The 19,427-nt window shown below is 40.0% G+C and overlaps 1 protein-coding gene across 6 annotated transcripts in view; it reads left to right on the top strand.

Moving 5' to 3' along the window:
* gria3b (glutamate receptor, ionotropic, AMPA 3b) overlaps positions 1–19,427 on the top strand; it is a 390,090-nt gene that overhangs the window by 364,095 nt on the left and 6,568 nt on the right. For 3 of the 6 annotated variants that reach the window (XR_010019539.1, XM_063060956.1, XM_063060954.1), the window contains exons 13-14: positions 9,249–9,496; positions 10,009–10,123. Coding sequence is in view for 5 of the 6 variants with exons in the window: in XM_063060956.1 (XP_062917026.1) it covers positions 9,249–9,496; positions 10,009–10,123 (363 nt within the window). In the remaining variant the exon portion in view is untranslated. Of the gene's footprint in view, positions 1–9,248; positions 9,497–10,008; positions 10,124–19,427 lie in introns of those variants that run through there. The other 3 variants (XM_063060957.1, XM_063060958.1, XM_063060955.1) reach the window with 2 other exon arrangements.

The following is a 19,427-nucleotide window of genomic DNA, read 5'->3' as shown; positions in this document are numbered from 1 at the left end:
ATGAGAGCGTTTGATGCCTCTGAGCCTGTACTCACTGGAGTTTAGAATAATGGGGGGGAATCTCAGTGAAACATCAAATATTGAAAAGCCTAGTGGATGTGGAGAATGTATTTCCTGTAGTACGGGAATCTAGGACCAGAGGGCACAGCCTCAGAATTGAGGGATGTCCATTTAGAACAGAGATGAGGAAACATTTCTTTAGCCGGATTGTGGTGAATCTTGAATTCATTGCCACAGATGGCTGTGCAGGCTAAGTCAATGGTTATATTTAAGGTGGAGGTTGACATGTTCTTGTTTAATCAGGGCCTCAAAGGTTACGGGGAGAAGGCAGGAGAACAGGGCTGAGAGGGATAATAAATCAGCCACAGTGGAATGGTGGAGCAGACTCAATGGATCAATTGGTCTAATTCTGCTGCTATATTGTATGGAACTATGGTCTTAAGGTCTAATACCTTTCTGACATATCACCAGATTTTGATGCTCATTTCTTTATTGGGAGAGGTGAAAATTGAGAGCTTAATCAGGTTCAGAGGATAAAATTGCTAGTTTGTAGCAGATAGATATCACCTTCAACTTCAGCAAAAGAGGAAATGCATCCCACCCAATTTTCTATTCTATTGCCAATCCAATAATACCATTCTCACATCTATCTTATAGAAACTGGGTTCCACTTATTATTGCAGTGTTGCATTTTTTAATTTGTTTTTTTAAAGCTGTGTTTTAAGCCTTATCTATCAGAAGTTCAGTTTTTTTTTTATTTCCTACAGATAGATTCCAGCTCTTCCCTCCCTCCCCCTCCAAGTTTCATCTATCGCCTGGCATTTCTCTCTCCCCTCCCCCCACCACCTTTGAAATCTACTCCTCAGCTTTTTTTCTCCAGACCTGCCGAAGGATTTTGGCCCAAAACGTCGACTGTACGTTTTCCCATGGATGCTGCCTGGCCTTCTGGGTTCCTCCAGCATTCTGTGTGTGTTGCTCGGATTTCCATCATCTGCAGACTTTCTCTTGTTTGAGAATCCAGCTCTTTGTTGAATTATCCCAAAATTCCGTATACAGCCACTCAGTTGATTTTTTTTTAATACAATTGGATCTCTAAGTCACTGTACAAGATCCATAAAATCTCTGTGTCTGCTTCAAGGTACTGTGACCATTAGATAGGTCACATCGCTGAGGTATTCAGCATTTTTTTCTAATGTGTGGGTACTTTAATAATAGAAAATCAAGCAAAAAAAATCTTATACACTGTGAGCTGCTTTCTAATTTGAAACTACCATTGAGCACTTTTTCAATGAAAGAAAACATCTTCTTCAAGTAGTTATAGCAATGGTCCTGAGGTACCATGTGATTTTGTAGAATAGTGTTGCCTCTTTGCAACAGCTACAATAAAATCATCTGGGGTGCACAATTTCTCAATATTGATCTCTTGCTTCTGAGCTGCCTGTGCTGGGGATCTCTCATCAGCAAACTTATCATTGATCATGTATTATGTAAATGCTAATAGGACATTACCCTATTAACATAAACATCTGTCAGTTGCAGATTTATTGGTTGTTAGCTTTATTGTAATGAAGACCACTCGCACTTGGAACCAACATTGATTATTTTAAAAATAACAAATTTAGAGCATTGTTATATCTATCGGGGAAAAAACAGCTGGAAGAGAAGAATGCCTAATTAAACAAACATAATAAAATGCTGACAGGCTGGATTATGGTAATTTCGGTGCACTGTGTGTATAATATTCCAGTTTTGGAAAAATTCCTGTTGTTATTGTCTGCAAAGGTTGATGATAATGGATCAAGAAGAAGCCAAATGAAACCACAGCTCAATGAACTGATGGATTGGGATGACATAACATCAGGGACCATATAATCAAATTATGCAAAGCCTATAATATGCACACATACAAGCAATCTATTAAAGATCATATCAGACATATAGTCAAATAGGAAATCCACATTTTTATATACATACAAAAAAAAATTTATGTCAGTCTCTCCAAATGAGATTTAAAAAATCACAATAACTTAAGCTGTACCATTCACATTTCCTGTACCTTGTTCAGATTTCCCTTCACAAAATCAGGTGACGCCATTCTTTCTTTTCCAATTTCCCCTGAGGAAAAAATATAAATCAGGCATATTATTTCGATCGTAATCCACTCAAACTTTTTCTTCCTCCAATGTGTCGGCAAAATGTCTTCCCATTCATCAATAGACTTGTTCAAAACTGAATCAAATAGGCAAACTATTCCATTTTACTACAGGTGCAGTTTTCTAAAATGTGATTCAGCAAGAGTAATTTTTATTTTGAGCACTTGGAGACTCAGCAGTATTAAAGGTTATTCCTTTCCAAGTTTTACTGAAAGCTCCTGGCTTTACTGTAAAAAGCCCAGTGGGTTATCGTGCAGTTTGGCAGCTCAAGAAACAGTCCACCCAATGCATTTCATATTATGGTCAGGGATTTCAATTAGGCTTGTTTGAAGAAATCCCTGTCCAATTACCATTGGCATATAACTAGAGATCCCAACACACTAGACCACTGCTATAATAAGATAAGAAATGCCTGCTGTTCCATGCCCAGACCACATTTTGGGAAATCTGATCATTTGGCTATCCTTCTACCTGCATACGGACAGATGATAAAGAGCAAGGGTCCAGAGATTAGGACAACAAAGAGATGGTCATGGGAAGCAGAGGAGTGGCTATGGTATTGCTTCATGTTAGTGGACTGGGCTGCACTCAAACACTCATCTGTATACCACGGTTGTCACTGACTTTATAAACACAATCGTAGACGAACGTGTCACCACAAAAATCATTCAGTTTTCTCTAACCAGAAGCCCTGGATGAAACGAGATCCTCAGTCCACTGAGAGACAGATCAGAGGCTTTCAAGTCTAGCAACCAAGAAAGTTACAAGAGGGCCACATACGATCTCTGGAAAGCCATCTCACAGGCAAAATGACTATTCCAGACTAAACTTGAATCAATGAAGGATGCTCGATAGCTTGGCAGGGATTAATGCTATCACCTCTTATAAGTGAAATCAAACAACATTGGTGACAACAAGGCTCCAGATGTCCTGACAAAGGGTCTCGGCCCGAAACGTCGACTGCACCTCTTCCTAGAGATGCTGCCTGGCCTGCTGCGTTCACCAGCAACTTTGATGTGTGTTGCTTGAATTTCCAGCATCTGCAGAATTCCTCGTGTTTACGTCTCCAGATGTGCTCAATGTTTTCTATGCTTGTTTTGACTGTCAAAATATGGAAGAACAATCACAAATTCCCACAGTCCCCAATAACAGGGGTACCCTCTATGACAGGGGTCCCCAATCTTTTTTGCACCGCAGACTGGTTTAATATTGACAATATTCTTGCGGACGGGCTGACCGGGGGCGGGGGGGCAGGGTAGATATTCAAGTAGGGTTAAACTCACCTCAACATGTCTTTTACAGTTAGAATTGCCAAATTTCTCACTCCCAGATAAGGGACAAAAGTAGCAGTCAAATCCCAGGACACTTTACCCAGGAAAGACTACCATGACCATGAAGCCTTGCGCGGGCACCTGTGTGCGCATGCGTGATGTGCACATGTGATATGCACATGCACGTATGTGCTGATTTTTACCCCCACAGATCAGTGTTGCCTTCATCTTCCCGACTATACTGTACATACTTTATATAGGCTGTGTATTTATCATATCATTCCTGCTTTTACTATATGTTAGAGTTATTTATTTTCGGTTTTATGTGTTATTTAGTATGATTTGTTAAGTTTTTTTTGGGTCTGGGAACGCTCAAAAATTTTTCCCATATAAATTGATGGTAATTGCTTCTTCGCTTCACGTCATTTCAGCATGAAAGGTTTCATAGGAGCACTCTACCTTAGTGTGAGGAAATACGGGACAAGGGCGGTCTCGTATGGGACAAACCAATTTAGACCAATACCCGGGATGTCCCTGCAAATACCGGACAGTTGGCAACCCTATGTTCAAGATCAACAGTGCGTGACAGGGAATGAGGCAAGGTGCAGCTGACTCATATCGATTCCTCATGGCCCGGTAGCACATGCTTTGCGGCCCGGTGGTTGGGGACCGCTGCTCTATGAGGTCAATGTGAGAGCATCCTTCAGCAGGGTAAACCCATAGAAAGCATCCAGCCCAGATAGGGTACCCAGCCAAGTAATAAAGACATGCTGATCTGCTTGTTAGCATGTTCACTGAGATGTTTAACCTCTCACTTTGGCACTCTGAGGTACCCACCTGTTTCAAGCAGGCTTCAATAATACTGGGGCCTAAGAAGAACGTGGCTCTCATCCAGTATCACTTACATCCACAGCGAAGAAGTGTTTCGAGAGGTTGGTGATGAAATATATCAAATCCTGCTGGTGAAATGACTTGGATCCACTCCAGTTTGCCTACCAGCACAAGTCCACAGCAAATACCAATTCAATCAACCCTGAAACATCTGGCCAGCAAAGTTGCATACATCAAGATGTACTTTATCGACTAAAGCTCAGCATTCGATACTATCATCCCCTCAAAACTCATGAATAGGCTCAATACTTTGGCATCAATGACTCCTTGAGCAATTGGATCCTCAATTTCCTCACATGGAGACCCCAGTCAGTTCAGATTGGCAACACTATCTCCTCTACAGTCTCCATCAGCACAGGAGCATGACAACGCCGTGTGCTTAGTCCCCTGCTCTACTTGCTTTACACTTATGACTGTATGACTAAACACAGTTCCAATGCCATATGTAAGTTTTCTTAAAACACTGCTGTCATAGGCTGAGTCAAAGGTGGTAGTGAATCAGCATATAGGAGGCATATTGAAAATCTGGCTGAGAGATGCCGCAACAACAACATCCTACTCAATCTCAGCAAGACCAAGGTGCTGTTTTTTGACATCAGGAGGAGGAAACCGGAGGTCCATGAGCCAGTCCTCATCAGGGGACCAGAGGAGGAGAGGGTCAGCAACTTTTAAAACCCTCTGTGCTATCATATCAGAGGACCTGCTCTAGGCCCAGCACATAAGTGCAATTATGAAGAAAGTACAGCATTACCTCTAGTTCCTTAGAAATTTGTGAAGAATCAGCATGACATCTAACATTTGAAAAACTTCTGTAGATGTGTAGTGGCAAGTATATTGACTGGCTGCATCACTGCCTGGTATGGAAGCACCAATGCCCTTAAAGTGAAAATCCTACAAAAAAAATAGTGGATATGCCACAGTACGTCTCGGGTAAAGACTTCCTCACTGTTGAGCATATCTACACAGAGCATTGTAGAGCAGCATTCACCATCAGAGACCCACCACTACCCAGCTCATCATCTCTTCTCACTGCTGCATCAGGAAGATGCATCAGCAGGTTCAGGAACAGTTACTACCCCTCAACCCTCAGGCTCATGAACCAGAGGGGATAAACTTACTTGTCCCATCATTGATAAGTTCCTACAATTTATGGATTTACTTTCAAGGACACTTTGTCTCATGTTCTTGGAATTTATTGTTTATATATTTATTGTTATTATTTCTTTTTGTGTTTGCACAATTTGTTGTCTTTTGCACATTGGATGTCCACCCTGTTAGTGCGGTCTTTCATTGAATCTATTACGATTATTGGATTTATTGAATATGCCCAGAAGAAAATGAATCTCAGGGTTGTATATGCTGTACTTTGATCATAAATTAACTTTGAAATTTGAACAGTCCTGGGACTGGGTGGGAAGTGTATGCAGCTCTTTGGCTCAGCACCCTGCAGAACATCTCTGAATTCAATGATGAGTCCAAGATACAAGAGGTTAGATAAAATGTACAGAGGCTACAAGCGAATATAGATAAAATAAAGTTTTGCAACTGGCCTTTTATGTGAGAAAATGTGAACCTGCCCACTTTGGAAAGGAAAATAGAAATAAACTTATTATCTAAATGGTGAGACACTGTGAAGCACTGCGATGCAGAATGATCTATGTGTTCCAGTGATTTGGAACTTGTACTGCAAGTCTTTAGGAAAGCTTTGAGTGTTAGTGGATAGAAAATAAAATGAGCAGAGTCCTGCTGGGCATAGGTGAAATCACATCAGGAGTACTATGGGCACTATCACACTCCTTTTGGAAGAGTTCTGCATCTTTTCACTATTTTCATAGTATGACACAATGCATTAGGTAGGATTTAGACCCAGTGAGAGTGTTGGAATGGTGGTGTTCTCATGTACCTGAAGCACTTGGGCTTTTTGTTGATTAAGATCGTCATGTGGGGATGGTGTAGTTCATTTTTTTCACCATAGTCTACCACAGCAACTGTGTAAATGGTGATGAATAGAATAGAATAAATGGTAGATGGATGGCTGCCCACCAAGCAGGTAACTTTGATTTGGATGGCATCGAGTATTGTTAGAGCTCCACCCTTCCAGGCAATCTGAGCATATTCCACCACAGTTCTCTCCTGTTCCATGTACTGTATAGGGTGGAAAGGCTTTGTATCTCTGGAGGCAAGTCACTCACTGCCAGATTCTCATCCTCTGAACTGTTTAGCAACCATTGTGTTGAAGCACCAGCTGCAGTTGTATTTCCTGTCAGTGGTCGCTGGCAATGCTGAAGGACTCTGATGAGGTCATTTCCTGGGTAGACATCCTCTTTTTGGAGATGGTTGTTGCCTAATAATTTAGTGGTTTGGATATCACATACTATACATTGTTTTTTCTTCAGGCAGTTCATCACACCTGGATCTTTTTATCCCTTGTATTAATTAATCTTGTTTGTGTATCTTTTATGTAAAGTTTTCACTCAATCATAATTCACCCATTGTCAGTCAAAACCAATGCAAAAGATCACTGTTTAAACTCTAAAGCATAAACCACATTCTCTTTAAATCAGGTTTCCACAATCTCCCAGCTCAAAAAGATCTGTGTTGAAAATACAAATATTTTTAAATGAACTGTTTCAATTTTAAAGTGTATTTAAATATTAAAATGATTTACAGCTTTGATAGAAATATACTTTGGGGTAAAGATCTCCACCGGGATGCCTGTGGACTCATAGTTCAACACTCTTCACAAGAATGGATATTGTGTTTTGGGGACATGGGCATTATTGGCAAGAGTTGTCCTTGAGAATGTGATGTAATCATCTTCTAATGGAGGTATACTCCCAAGGTTTGCACTCAGGAATGGTGAAAGATTGACAGCACATTTACAAGTCGGAATACTGTGTAATTTGAGGGGAACCTGTAGGTGTGGCTGTCTGTGCCTGCTGCTCTTGTCTGAGGTGGTTGGGCTCACTAAGTCTGAGATGCTAAGTTCAAAGTAAATTTATTACCAAAGTGTTACTATATACTACCTTAATATTCATTTTCTCTTAGGGATTTACAGGAAAAAAGAAATATAATAGAATGTACAAGAAGTATGTATAAACAAAGACTGACTAATAACTAACATGCAAAAGAAGGCAAATTGTGCAATAACAAATAATACTGACGACCTGAGTTGTAGAGAGTCCTTGAAAGTTGGTCTGTAGATAGTAGTATCAGCTCAGAGTTGTGGAGGGTAAAGTCATCCACGCCTGTTCAGGAATAAGTTGGTTGTAGGGTGATAAGTATTTCCATGACCCAGTGGTGTGGGACCTCAGGCTGCTGTCCCTCCTCTTTAATGGTAGGAGTGGGAAGAGGGCACGGCCTGGATGGTGGGGGTCTTTAATGATGGATGCTGATTTCTTGTGGCAATGCTCCATGTAAGTATACTCAATGGTGGGGAGGGCTTTGCCTGTGTTAAACTGGGCTACGTCCATCACCTTCCATACTAGCCCATGGCATTAAGAAGTAAATACCCTGCGAAACTGCCTTGGTGAGTTTCCTCATTACATTTTATGGAGTGCTACCAGACCAGCCAGGATGTACTTTAGCATAACATAATCTCCAGCTAACCTCTCCATTTGGATCATCAATAATCTAGCTGAATGGCATACCAGCCTCAAGAAGCTGCATCACCTGCTCCTGTTCCTAGTTGCTATAGCCTTATTCAGCTTCATAGGTGCATAGTCTGCATACGTCTATCGAAAAGTTTTTGTTTACAATATATATTAATGACTTGGATGAGGGAATTAAATGCAGCATCTCCAAGTTTGCAGATGACACGAAGCTGGGTGGCAGTGTTAGCTGTGAGGAGGATGCTAAGAGGATGCAGGGTGACTTGGATAGGTTGGGTGAGTGGGCAAATTCATGGCAGATGCAATTTAATGTGGATAAATGTGAAGTTATCCACTTTGGTGGCAAAAATAGGAAAACAGATTATTATCTGAATGGTGGCCAATTAGGAAAAGGGGAGGTGCAACGAGACCTGGGTGTCATTATACACCAGTCATTGAAAGTGGGCATGCAGGTACAGCAGGCGGTGAAAAAGGCGAACGGTATGCTGGCATTTATAGCGAGAGGATTCGAGTACAGGAGCAGGGAGGTACTACTGCAGTTGTACAAGGCCTTGGTGAGACCACACCTGGAGTATTGTGTGCAGTTTTGGTCCCCTAATCTGAGGAAAGACATCTTTGCCATAGAGGGAGTACAAAGAAGGTTCACCAGATTGATTCCTGGGATGGCAGGACTTTCAAATGAAGAAAGACTGGATGAACTGGGCTTGTACTCGTTGGAATTTAGAAGATTGAGGAAGGATCTGATTGAAACGTATAAGATCCTAAAGGGATTGGACAGGCTAGATGCAGGAAGATTGTTCCCGATGTTGGGGAAGTCCAGAATGAGGGGCCACAGTTTGAGGATAGAGGGGAAGCCTTTTAGGACCGAGATTAGGAAAAACTTCTTCACACAGAGAGTGGTGAATCTGTGGAATTCTCTGCCACAGGAAACTGTTGAGGCCAGTTCATTGGCTATATTTAAGAGGGAGTTAGATATGGCCCTTGTGGCTCCGGCGGTCAGGGGGTATGGAGGGAAGGCTGGGGCGGGGTTCTGAGTTGGATGATCAGCCATGATCATAATGAATGGCGGTGCAGGCTCGAAGGGCCGAATGGCCTACTCCTGCACCTATTTTCTATGTTTCTATGTTCCCTTGAATTTGGAGAATTCCTTATCAACTTTTCGGCTGCTGCTATTATTCTATATTTTTGTGTAAATCTTTGTGAAAAGCCAGACACTTTAATGTAACTACAAATTCAAGATCAGTCTCTAAATTTAAAATTTAAGTGAAGAAGTATTTAACTGAAGTTTGATCTTGCATTATGTATTTTCTTTCTTCCTGCAGCGTTCAAAAATAGCTGTCTATGAAAAAATGTGGTCCTACATGAAGTCTGCCGAACCATCTGTGTTCACCAAAACAACAGCTGATGGAGTTGCTAAAGTTCGGAAATCAAAGGGAAAGTTTGCCTTCTTACTAGAATCAACAATGAACGAATACATTGAGCAGAGAAAGCCATGTGACACCATGAAAGTAGGAGGGAACCTTGACTCGAAAGGCTATGGAGTGGCAACCCCTAAAGGAGCATCATTAAGGTGGGTGGAATAGTGTAACAATATTCTATGTTGTTATAGTATTCCACCCACCCTGATGTTTCCTGTTTTTTTTTGTTTAAATTATCAAGAAAGTAAGGTAACTTAATCTCTACATTATTTAAAACCTGGATTAAGTAAGACTGGTAATATAGTTAAATTATTTAATGCATCCATTTTATTTTGTTGTGTGCTGTCTGTTTTTGACTGTCCGTACCTGTTTTAATTTTAAAATTTCTAAATTTTTAACTAATCTGGTAAAGTTAAAGCTGTCCTATGTGAAGAACGTGTGACTGCATGACATGTTAATTCTTTTCTTAAAGGCAAATCCCCATCCCGCACACTTCAGTTTTGAACAATGTGATCCTTCATGCCACCTTCCAATATTAACACTTTCTTTGATGTGCAAGCGTTTCGCCATTCCGTGAAAATAGCCAATTTGTCCTATTGTGCTCCTTTCACGTACACTTTTTACAATTGTTCATTTTCTTACAAATATGTTTTATTGTTTCAAGAAATGCTGTTAACCTCGCAGTATTAAAACTGAATGAACAAGGCCTCTTGGACAAATTGAAAAACAAATGGTGGTACGACAAAGGAGAGTGCGGCAGCGGGGGAGGTGACTCCAAGGTCAGCCTCAATGTCACCACAAGCGGGTACCTTAGTACAGAGTAATCGGCAAGGCTGTTACAGAATTGCAAGGGAAAAAAAGAATCTATTCATTTGCACATGGCATTAGAGTCATGATGTTGGTACGTCAGAGATCTTCACCAAACTGACAGCTTGAAGTAGGCGTTGTAATGTTTGGAAAGTTTGTAAGAAAAGGGCCTTTATGTAACACAGCCAAAGATTCTGTGTTCAAGGTTGTGTATACTTTTTTTAGTCACATTATTTCAGAAACCATTGGCCTTTGGAAATCCTGCCTTAATCATTGCCTTCTCTCAAATACTAATTTACCAAAGTTAAAAGAGAAATTACGCACTGGCCAGCATTCAGATAGGCTGATTTTTGTGACTGGTGTTCTGTATCAAGATCCAAGTTTTGCAGAGGCATAATGCACACAATATTTTATCAAAGTTTAGACTGGCAGAGGAGAGTTTGCCTTTCAAATCAGTGTATTATCACTGTCATATATGACATGAAATTTGTTGTTTTGCAGTGGCAGCTGTAAACTTGCAATTGGAAGGTATATTCGATCATGGTTTTGAGATTCTTACTAGTGGCTTGGACTTTCAAACCTATTTCCAGATAGAATAATTTTCATTCACAATGCACCAGTGTACATGTCATCATACTAGCAATAAGAAATAAATTTAGTTTGCAGGTAAGGAAGATCTCAGCATAACGCAGACCTGCCTTGTCCAAGCAAGATGTTTGGCTACAGCTCCAGCTCTAGCTTTGGAGCGACAAAAGTTGAGCTGGTTTCATTGAGCTGAAAGGGAAGAGGGTGCTTGCAGAATTGTTAGTCCCATGCCACCATGCATGAAGCAAATCTGACAGATCAGTATGCAGAGGATTAACTTAACAGTCACCAAGCTATATTTTAGCTGAATAATGGGGAAAAAGTGGATCCACATAAAAAGCTTCTCAGAATGTGAATGAGGTGAGTTTCAAAGGAAGATCTTTCATCAGTGTGCATGCGAACCTTTAAAAAAAACTCCTGTTGAAAGCTTACCCATGACTCTTTCGGTTTTTGGATTCAGCAAGGGTATAAGTTTAGCTTTGTTCATGGCATTAATTGCTGTTGTACGGCACCTCTGATAGTGAATTACTGAATGGCTGGAGTCAAGTACTTGTGGCTGATGCAACAGCCACTGTTCAGAATCAAAGACAAAATTTATGCCACAACATTTGAGCACTTACATTTTTATTTCTTTTTTGTTGCTATTTATCTTTCCATTTGATACTATAACTGAAAGAAATCTGGGCAATTGTTTTAAGTTATTGGTTTGAACCGGAAGGGTTCAATCGTTAGGTATTAATATTGAAGTAGTAAAATGGATTCAGCAGTGGCTGGATAGGAGACACCAGAGAGTAGTGGTGGACAACTGTTTGTCAGATCGGAGGTCGATGACTAGTGGTGTGCCTCAGGGATCTGTACTGGGTTCAATGTTGTTTGTCATATACATTAATGATCTGGATGATGGGGTGGTAAATTGGATGAGTAAGTACAGGTGTCCCCCGCTTTTCAAACGTTCGCTTTACGAGACCTCACTGTTACGAAAGACCTACATTAGTTCCCTGTTTCTGCTAACAGAAGGTGTTTTCACTGTTACCAAAAAAGGCAGCGCGCACCCCAAGCAGCCACTCTCCCCCAGATTCGGAACTGCATTCTAGCTGGCGTTGCTTAAACATGTGCCTGTGAGCATCCATGGATAAGCTTTTTCCATTGAGAGTGGGGGAGATTCAAACAAGAGGACATGAGTTGAGAGTTAGAGGGCAAAAGTTTAGGGGTAACATGAGGAGGAACTTCTTTACTCAGAGAGTGGTGGCTGTGTGGAATGAGCTTCCAGCAGAAGTGGTTGAGGCAGATTCAATGTTGTTGTTTAAAGTAAAATTGGACCACTACATGGACAGGAAAGGAATGGAGGGTTATGGGCTGAGTGCAGGTCAGTGGGACAGGTGAGAGTAAGAGTTCAGCACGGACTAGAAGGGCCGAGATGGCCTGTTTCCATGCTGTAATTGTTATATGGTTATATGAACATCAGTTAACAAAGTCATCCTCAGTTGTACCTGGTCATGCCATCTGCCGGTTAAAATCTGCCTCTGTATTGCAATTTAATTGCTATTATATTCTGTGTTTAGAATATGTGGGCTAAGGCAAATTTCTGTGTTGATGTACTTTGGATATTGTTACTCCCACCTTCTGAAATAAGCATTCTTGATGCAGATTTGAGCACTCTTTGTTGGGTAATGGATAGAGTGAAACTAAATTTCATCCCAACATAACTCGATTCAATTACTTCAACAACACTTTCTTTTTAAGAATGAAATCCCATGTTTCCAAACTTTTGAGGAAGGGAAAATCTTCAGGGATAAATTACTAATTTTCTACATTCAATAGCACATAGATCAAACACCTCACACCAATGGGCAAACTGCTGAGGAGAACATCTTTCAACAATTATGTTAAAACAACAAGAACAAAATGCACGTTGTTGACTTGGGAGAGTTACAAATAGTCTCGATGATCACAAAGGAGTTAAAGATAATTTGACCACACAGACTAGGTATCACAGGTGTCTCGCTATTCACCATTCAAATTTGCAAGGAAGCATACACATAATTCAGAGATTTCATATGTGAAAAATATAATTATTCTCAAAAGACTAGGGTTTAGGTAAATCAGAGCACAGCCATATGCCAAGCTCATGTGCCTAAGCCATGAGAGGTCTTAGATTAATGAGAAATGAACTTGCTGTTGAAGAAAATAAAGTACCTTCTTAATAGTTTGAACATCGTTAAAATATTCCCAAAATTTAAATACATAAAAATTACAATACTATAAACAGGCTAGGTGCTGTTACTGGCCTATGCTGTTGTTATGCTCCTCAAGAGACCATTTCCAGCTTCTTCCTCCATATTTATCAGCATAAACTATCATTCTTTTATGTAGACATATCCAGCTTCCTTCAGAATCAACTGTTCCCTGTGGGTAGTCAGTTCTACATTCTTACCATATTCTATGGCAAAATAATCCTGAGTTTATATATTGAATTCACTTTCCACCTCAAATGAAAATATCATCCTTACATTATCCTTTGCAGTTAAATCACAATTTTAAAGGTCTCCATCAGTCAAACCTGCAAAGAAAGGAGCCAATGTCTATTCAATGTTCGTGATAGTTCGAGCCTTGTCTGTTCTAGTTTCACCTCTGAACCTTCGTCAGTGGACCTTGTTTTTCAGAAATGGAAATGCAATGGTATGCAGTTCACAAAGGTTTTATACAAGCTCTAAATATTAACTTGTTTTACCCTTCTATTTTGTCCTGACTGTGTATGTCCACATTTGATTCACTGAAAACTCTTCTCTCCAGCATGGTCACTGCGCTTCCTATGAACTTCTGAACAGTGCACAGCAATTGTAAAAGTACAGTAATTAGAGCATAGTCTTCAGCACCTAGAGCCTGTTCCAATATTTAGTCATATAATGGCTGATCTATACCTCTGCTCCATTTACCTACCTTTCAGAATCAGGTTTAATATCACCTGATAGTTAAATAAGTAGTGCAACAATTGAAGTAAAATGTACTGGGGTAGTGTTCATGCGTTCAATGTTCATTCAGAAATTAGATGGCAGATGGGAAGAAGCTGTTCCTGAATTGTTGAGTGTGTGCCTTCAGGCTTCTGTACCTTCTTCCTGATGGTAGCAATGAAAACAAGGCATGACCTAGATGGTGGGAGTTCTTAGTGATGGATGCCACCTTTTTGAGGCATTGCTCCTTGTAGATGTCCTGGATTCTTCGGTGGCTAGTGCCCATGATGCAGCTGACTAAGTTTATAACTCTCTGCAGCTTATTTTGATCCTATGCAGTAGCTGCCAATCCCTATCCCCATTCCAGATGGTGATACAGTCAGTTAGAATGCTCTCCTTAGTACATCTGTAGAAATTAGCCAGTGTCCTTGGTGACTTACCAAATCTCCTCAAATTCCAAATGAAGTATAGCTGCTGCTTTGCCTTCTTTGTAGCTGCATGAATATGTTGGGTGCAAGATAGATCCTCGCAGATATTGACACTCAGGAAATTGAAATTGCTCACTCGTTCTACTTCTGACCTTACCTTCATAACCTGAGTTATCACTAACAAAAATGTAGATTAATCTTAACTATTCCAGTTGACCAACATCTGCACACACTTAGGAAAGAGAATTGCATGTGGATTCTCTGTGGATTCCTAATATTCATCAAAGTTCACTTGGGAATGTGCAGAGAATAGAATAAAGCCCTACCTGTTCAAGGGCTCTAGGAGAGAGGCGCTGGAGTTGGTGTGCTTTAAGTTTGCCGCAGCATCCAAGCTAGAGTTGGTGCTGCCCCCGCGCCCATGGTGGTTTGGCAAATCAAGCCATATTGTGTTTGACTGCAGACTGCTGCAACATTCATGGACTCAGGGGATTGGACTATATTTTTTTTGTGTGTGTGACTGTATTTAATTGATGTGTGTGTGTGTGTGTGTGCGTATATGTATATGTGTGTGTGTATGTATAATATATATATTAGATTATGAGGACACGCAGTCCTCTTTTATTGTCATTTAGTAATGCATAGATTAAGAAATGATACGATATTCCTCCGGTGTGATACCACAGAAACAAAAGACAGACCAAGACTGAAAAACTAACAAAAACCACATAATTATAACATATAGTTACAACAGTGCAACAATACCATAACTTGATGAAGAACAGTCCATGGCACAGTAAAAAAGTTCAAAGTCTCTTGAAAGTCCCACATCTCACGCAGATGGGAGAAGGGAGAAACTCTCCCTGCCATGCCTGACCACAGTCCAATTCCGAGTCGTCTGAAAACTTCAAGCTCTGATCAGCCCTCCGACACCGAGTACCAAGCACCATCTCTATCCGAACGCTTCGACCTCAGCCTCGGTTGCCAGAAGCAGGCAAAGCCGGGGATTTTGGGGCCTACCCTTCGGAGATTCTCGATCGCACAGTAACAACAGCAGCGAACCAGGCATTTCAGAAATTTCTCCAGCTGTTCCTCTGCTTCTGACATCTGTCTTCATCAAATCAGAATTGTCCACGCCCCTATTTAACAGAAACGATATCATTTCACCGGAGAGCTGCGTGCGCTGCCATCTTCTCCTCCCACCATATATATGTATATTTGCCCTTTTATATAGTATGTACTACACTATATGTGCCTTCTGCTGTATGTGACTTTGGTACTGCTTCCTGCGCCTTGGCCCCAGAGTAACACTGTGTTGTTTAGTTGTGTTCATGCATGGTTGAATGATAATTAAACTTGAACTGTCAGTGCAGTCTAGAATCCCATTTGTCACCTGACACAATTTCTAATGATGTCACAGCCGTAAAACAACAACAAATGTTCACAACCAAATTACTACATTTCTATATTGCTTTCCTTTTTTTTATAAAAAAAGGTCAAGCTTAGTTAACAAAATTTACAAATGTTAGCAGTTTAACAAGCAATTTATGCACTCTCTGTGATCTTTTCCCATTCACCTGCTTTGAGCTTGTAAATTCCCCAGGTATTATCTAAGTATCACCCAATTCTGGATTCAGCAATATTATCTCATTATGGCTCTCATCGACTATTTTGTTGTTAGGTAGATTACGCTATCAGCAATGAATTGGTTTCATAGTTTCAGCAAGACCCAAGTCTGAATCTACCTATCTACTGGATATTTGTACACCAGCTTCCTAAGTAGCGATTGTTGTAATTGGAACATCTGACATTTATAAAAATTCTTGTTCCCCTATTTTGTTATGGCCTCTTCATAGGATAGTTTAAACAGGACATCTATCTTGTTTGTGATTGGATCTACCGTAGCACTGTATTCTGCGTCACAGTCATATTGACGCAGTCTCATCTACCTCTACGCACGATGCTGTTATTGTGGGATTGATAGATATTGGACGCAGTCTGAGTAGCAGAGCATTGTGGTCAGTAATAATGTGAATGCTCTTCCCAGCAAGAAAGAGCGAAACTGGGTCACTAAATATAATCAGCATTACCTCCTTCTCAACTGGTGCAGTATTTACATTCACTTTAGTTTGTGTCAGATATGCCTTCCATGTTCACTACATGTAAGACAATAAACAATGTTCTAACCTCATTTTCTAATGTACTACAAACTAGGTGGTGTCAGATCCACTGCCGAGTTTTGTCTTTCACCGTCATCTGTATTTCAGAGCCATTTATTGTCTTTCTTTAATGATTGATAATATCATGTGATTATTATGCCAAGACTGGGTAGGAATCTGGCACAATGTTGAATGAGACCTAAAAATAACCTGAGCCCAGTAACACTTCCAAGTGCCCTGGTTTTCATGATGGCCTCAATTTTGTCTTTTGCCGGCTGCAGCACATTTTCAACTGTTCACAGACCAAAATAAATCTCAGCTTTCTGGATGAAGGCATACTTAACTTTGGTTAAGCTTGATATTGTGCCAATGCCACCTTAAGAACACTGCCTCGTCTACCTGGAGTTTCTCCTCTTCTGTAGCTGTTGAAATTAAAATACCTTCCTGATTATGCTGAAACCCTTGCAAAATTTATCTGAAGTTGCTCTTAATGCAGTGGATTCCAGTTGATTGGGACACAATGGGATAACATCTTCACCCACTTAAGTATCTGCCCAATTAGTCAAAGCTTCATGCAAATAGTTGAGATATTTTTTTAAATAATGCAAACTACCATTTAACTGAGTAACAGTATATAAATTTAAATGAAATACAGAACAAACTAGAACACTACCAAAACCTTTACAGTACTACGTTTGAGAACTTCTCAATATTAAACGAAATCAAAAGAAACATGGGAGTCCACAGATTGTGGGTGTAAATTCAACTTTAAGCAAGATGTGCACGTATCACAAGGTAGCATAGTAACGTATGCAATTAACATATTTTTACATATAACCCGTAATTATTTAAATGAACAAGAAAGCTTAATAAAATCATATATATATATAATTTATATTGTAAGTAACTGTATAATTTATACAGTAAGTAACTGCTTGATTAACATATCAAACACTTTCTCAGATATGTTTCCTGCAAGAACTATTGTAGTCAGACCACGCCTTTCATCACTTTCACAATTCCTCTGAGCAGCATGGTCCTTTCTTGTTCCAATATGCTTTCCAACCAGAAGCACAGAGGTTGGCACCAACACTTGTTTATCAACTGTTGGGCGATAGTTTATGGTATTTCCTGTGGAGACAGTTCTGGCATCATCCAGTACCTTTATTGCGGAGGATATGGTGTGCAATTGGTGGATGGATTTCCAATCAAGTTGTAGTTGGCTCAGACAATTGCACATCCACAATACTGGTCCTTCTACTTTGACCACATAAAAACTCAATGTGGCTTTTTGATTGTTGTATTTCACAGTTACAGATGTCACTTCCGTAGGAGTTATCTATTCTCCAGTTTAAATTCTTAGTTGGATAGCTGTAGGCTTCAATTTAGTATCTTTGAATTGCCTTTCAAACTTATTTTGTGGAATGACTGAAACAGGCAAATCCATATCCAACTCCATTTTAATTAATTTTCCATTCACTTCTGGTGTAAGCCCTATTGCCTGTCTGTTGTTAATTTTCACACTGTAAATCTCAAGGCTACACAATCCTGTGTCACTCTCATCAATATCAGATTTTTCTTCAACAGCATGCAGTTTAGTGCTCTTTTTGAAACTACAACTTGACTTTTTATATTTTTCTCTTTGAGCAGACTATTTATTTTTCTCTGCCTGACATACTATTTGTATGTGACCTGCTTTGTTGCATTTTATGTAAATTTCACCTTTAAATCTGCATTTATTTGGTGAATGTGAGACACCTGCTACATTGATTATACAATTTGTTGGACCAGGCTGATTTCTGTTAGACAATGCAATTTTACTCACATTCACCTTCATTCCTGATTGTAACTCAATTGCGTCTCTGTCTGTGGTTTCTATTGAAACAGCAATTTCTACTGCTGGTTTGAATGAAAGCTGTGCTTCAGTTAGGAGCCACTTTTGAATGCTTTCTTGGAAGATTCCATAAACTAAATGATCTCAGCATATCATTACCAAACTGACATTACTCAGACAACTTCTTCGGTTCAACCATGTATGCTGAAATGGACTCCCTTTCTTTTTGATTCCTCTTATGCAACCTACAATGGCTTGGGTTCTAAGTGTTCCTGCATTACTTTTACAACAGTAGCAAAGCTCATTTCTGATGGTTTTGTTGGAGCGGTCAAACTTTGAAGCAAACTGTATGCCTTTAAAACCAATGTGTACTCAGCAAAATTGGCACTTGCCTCTCATTGGTTATTTCATTTGCTTGATAATACTGTTCCAATAGTTCAATATACATGAGCCAATTACCTATTGTGTAATCAAACTCATCAATGTAGCCAACCATTTCTGATTTTTTTAAATGATTATTATTACTCGGAACTCATGCTTTATGAACCCTGAATTCTTCTGTTTACGGTCTTTTTTAAAACTCAATCATGCCCTTTGCTCTCTGGAAAGCGATGCAGAACTTCCTTCCTGGACATTGGATCTCACATTGATCTCATCCACCCAGTCCACAGGAGCTGATTTCGCAAGCTAGGACAGGCATGTCCCTGTCTCAATGGGGAATGAGATCTGCCAGCTACCCTCTTGTGGTTTGCCCCCCCCCCCCACCAGTCGAAGCAGTGTACCAAGGTCCTTCTGTTAATATAGATACCATTGTATCCTGACTTTAGTTTATTATGTGGGAGCACAAATCCTTTCTCCTACTGTTGTTCCTGAAAATTCCTAAGAAGTTCTTCATTTTAAAGTGTTTCTCTCAGAATATTTGATTGTTTCTCTTTCCATATTGGAACCCTTTGCAGCTGCATAAATATTCACATCAATGCTGAGGATATTAATACTTTAATTTTCATTTCACTCTTTTAGATGGCTGGGAGTATATATAATATTCCTTCTGTATTCCTAACATTGCTCATACATCATACTGTTATAAAAACTGCACTTGTGTGAATCTCTACTTAAGTAATTTATCCTTCCATTAGGACTTTGCTTGAAGTCCAATCTTCTGGTTCATTGTGTTCATTCTAACATTCGTACAGGGGCTAGGTGCCCTGTTTGCATGTCACAGCCTTAAATCAATAGGCTTGAACTCATTCCCGCTTCTGTATTGTAGGCTGCCAGTGATCCAGCACAATGCTGAGCCACCTGCCTCATTGCACTGGCTGAAA

Source organism: Mobula hypostoma, chromosome 10 (genome assembly GCF_963921235.1).
Source record: "Mobula hypostoma chromosome 10, sMobHyp1.1, whole genome shotgun sequence".
In the NCBI taxonomy this organism is placed as follows: Eukaryota; Metazoa; Chordata; class Chondrichthyes; order Myliobatiformes; family Myliobatidae; genus Mobula; species Mobula hypostoma.
This window is presented reverse-complemented; position numbering and strand designations above follow the sequence as displayed.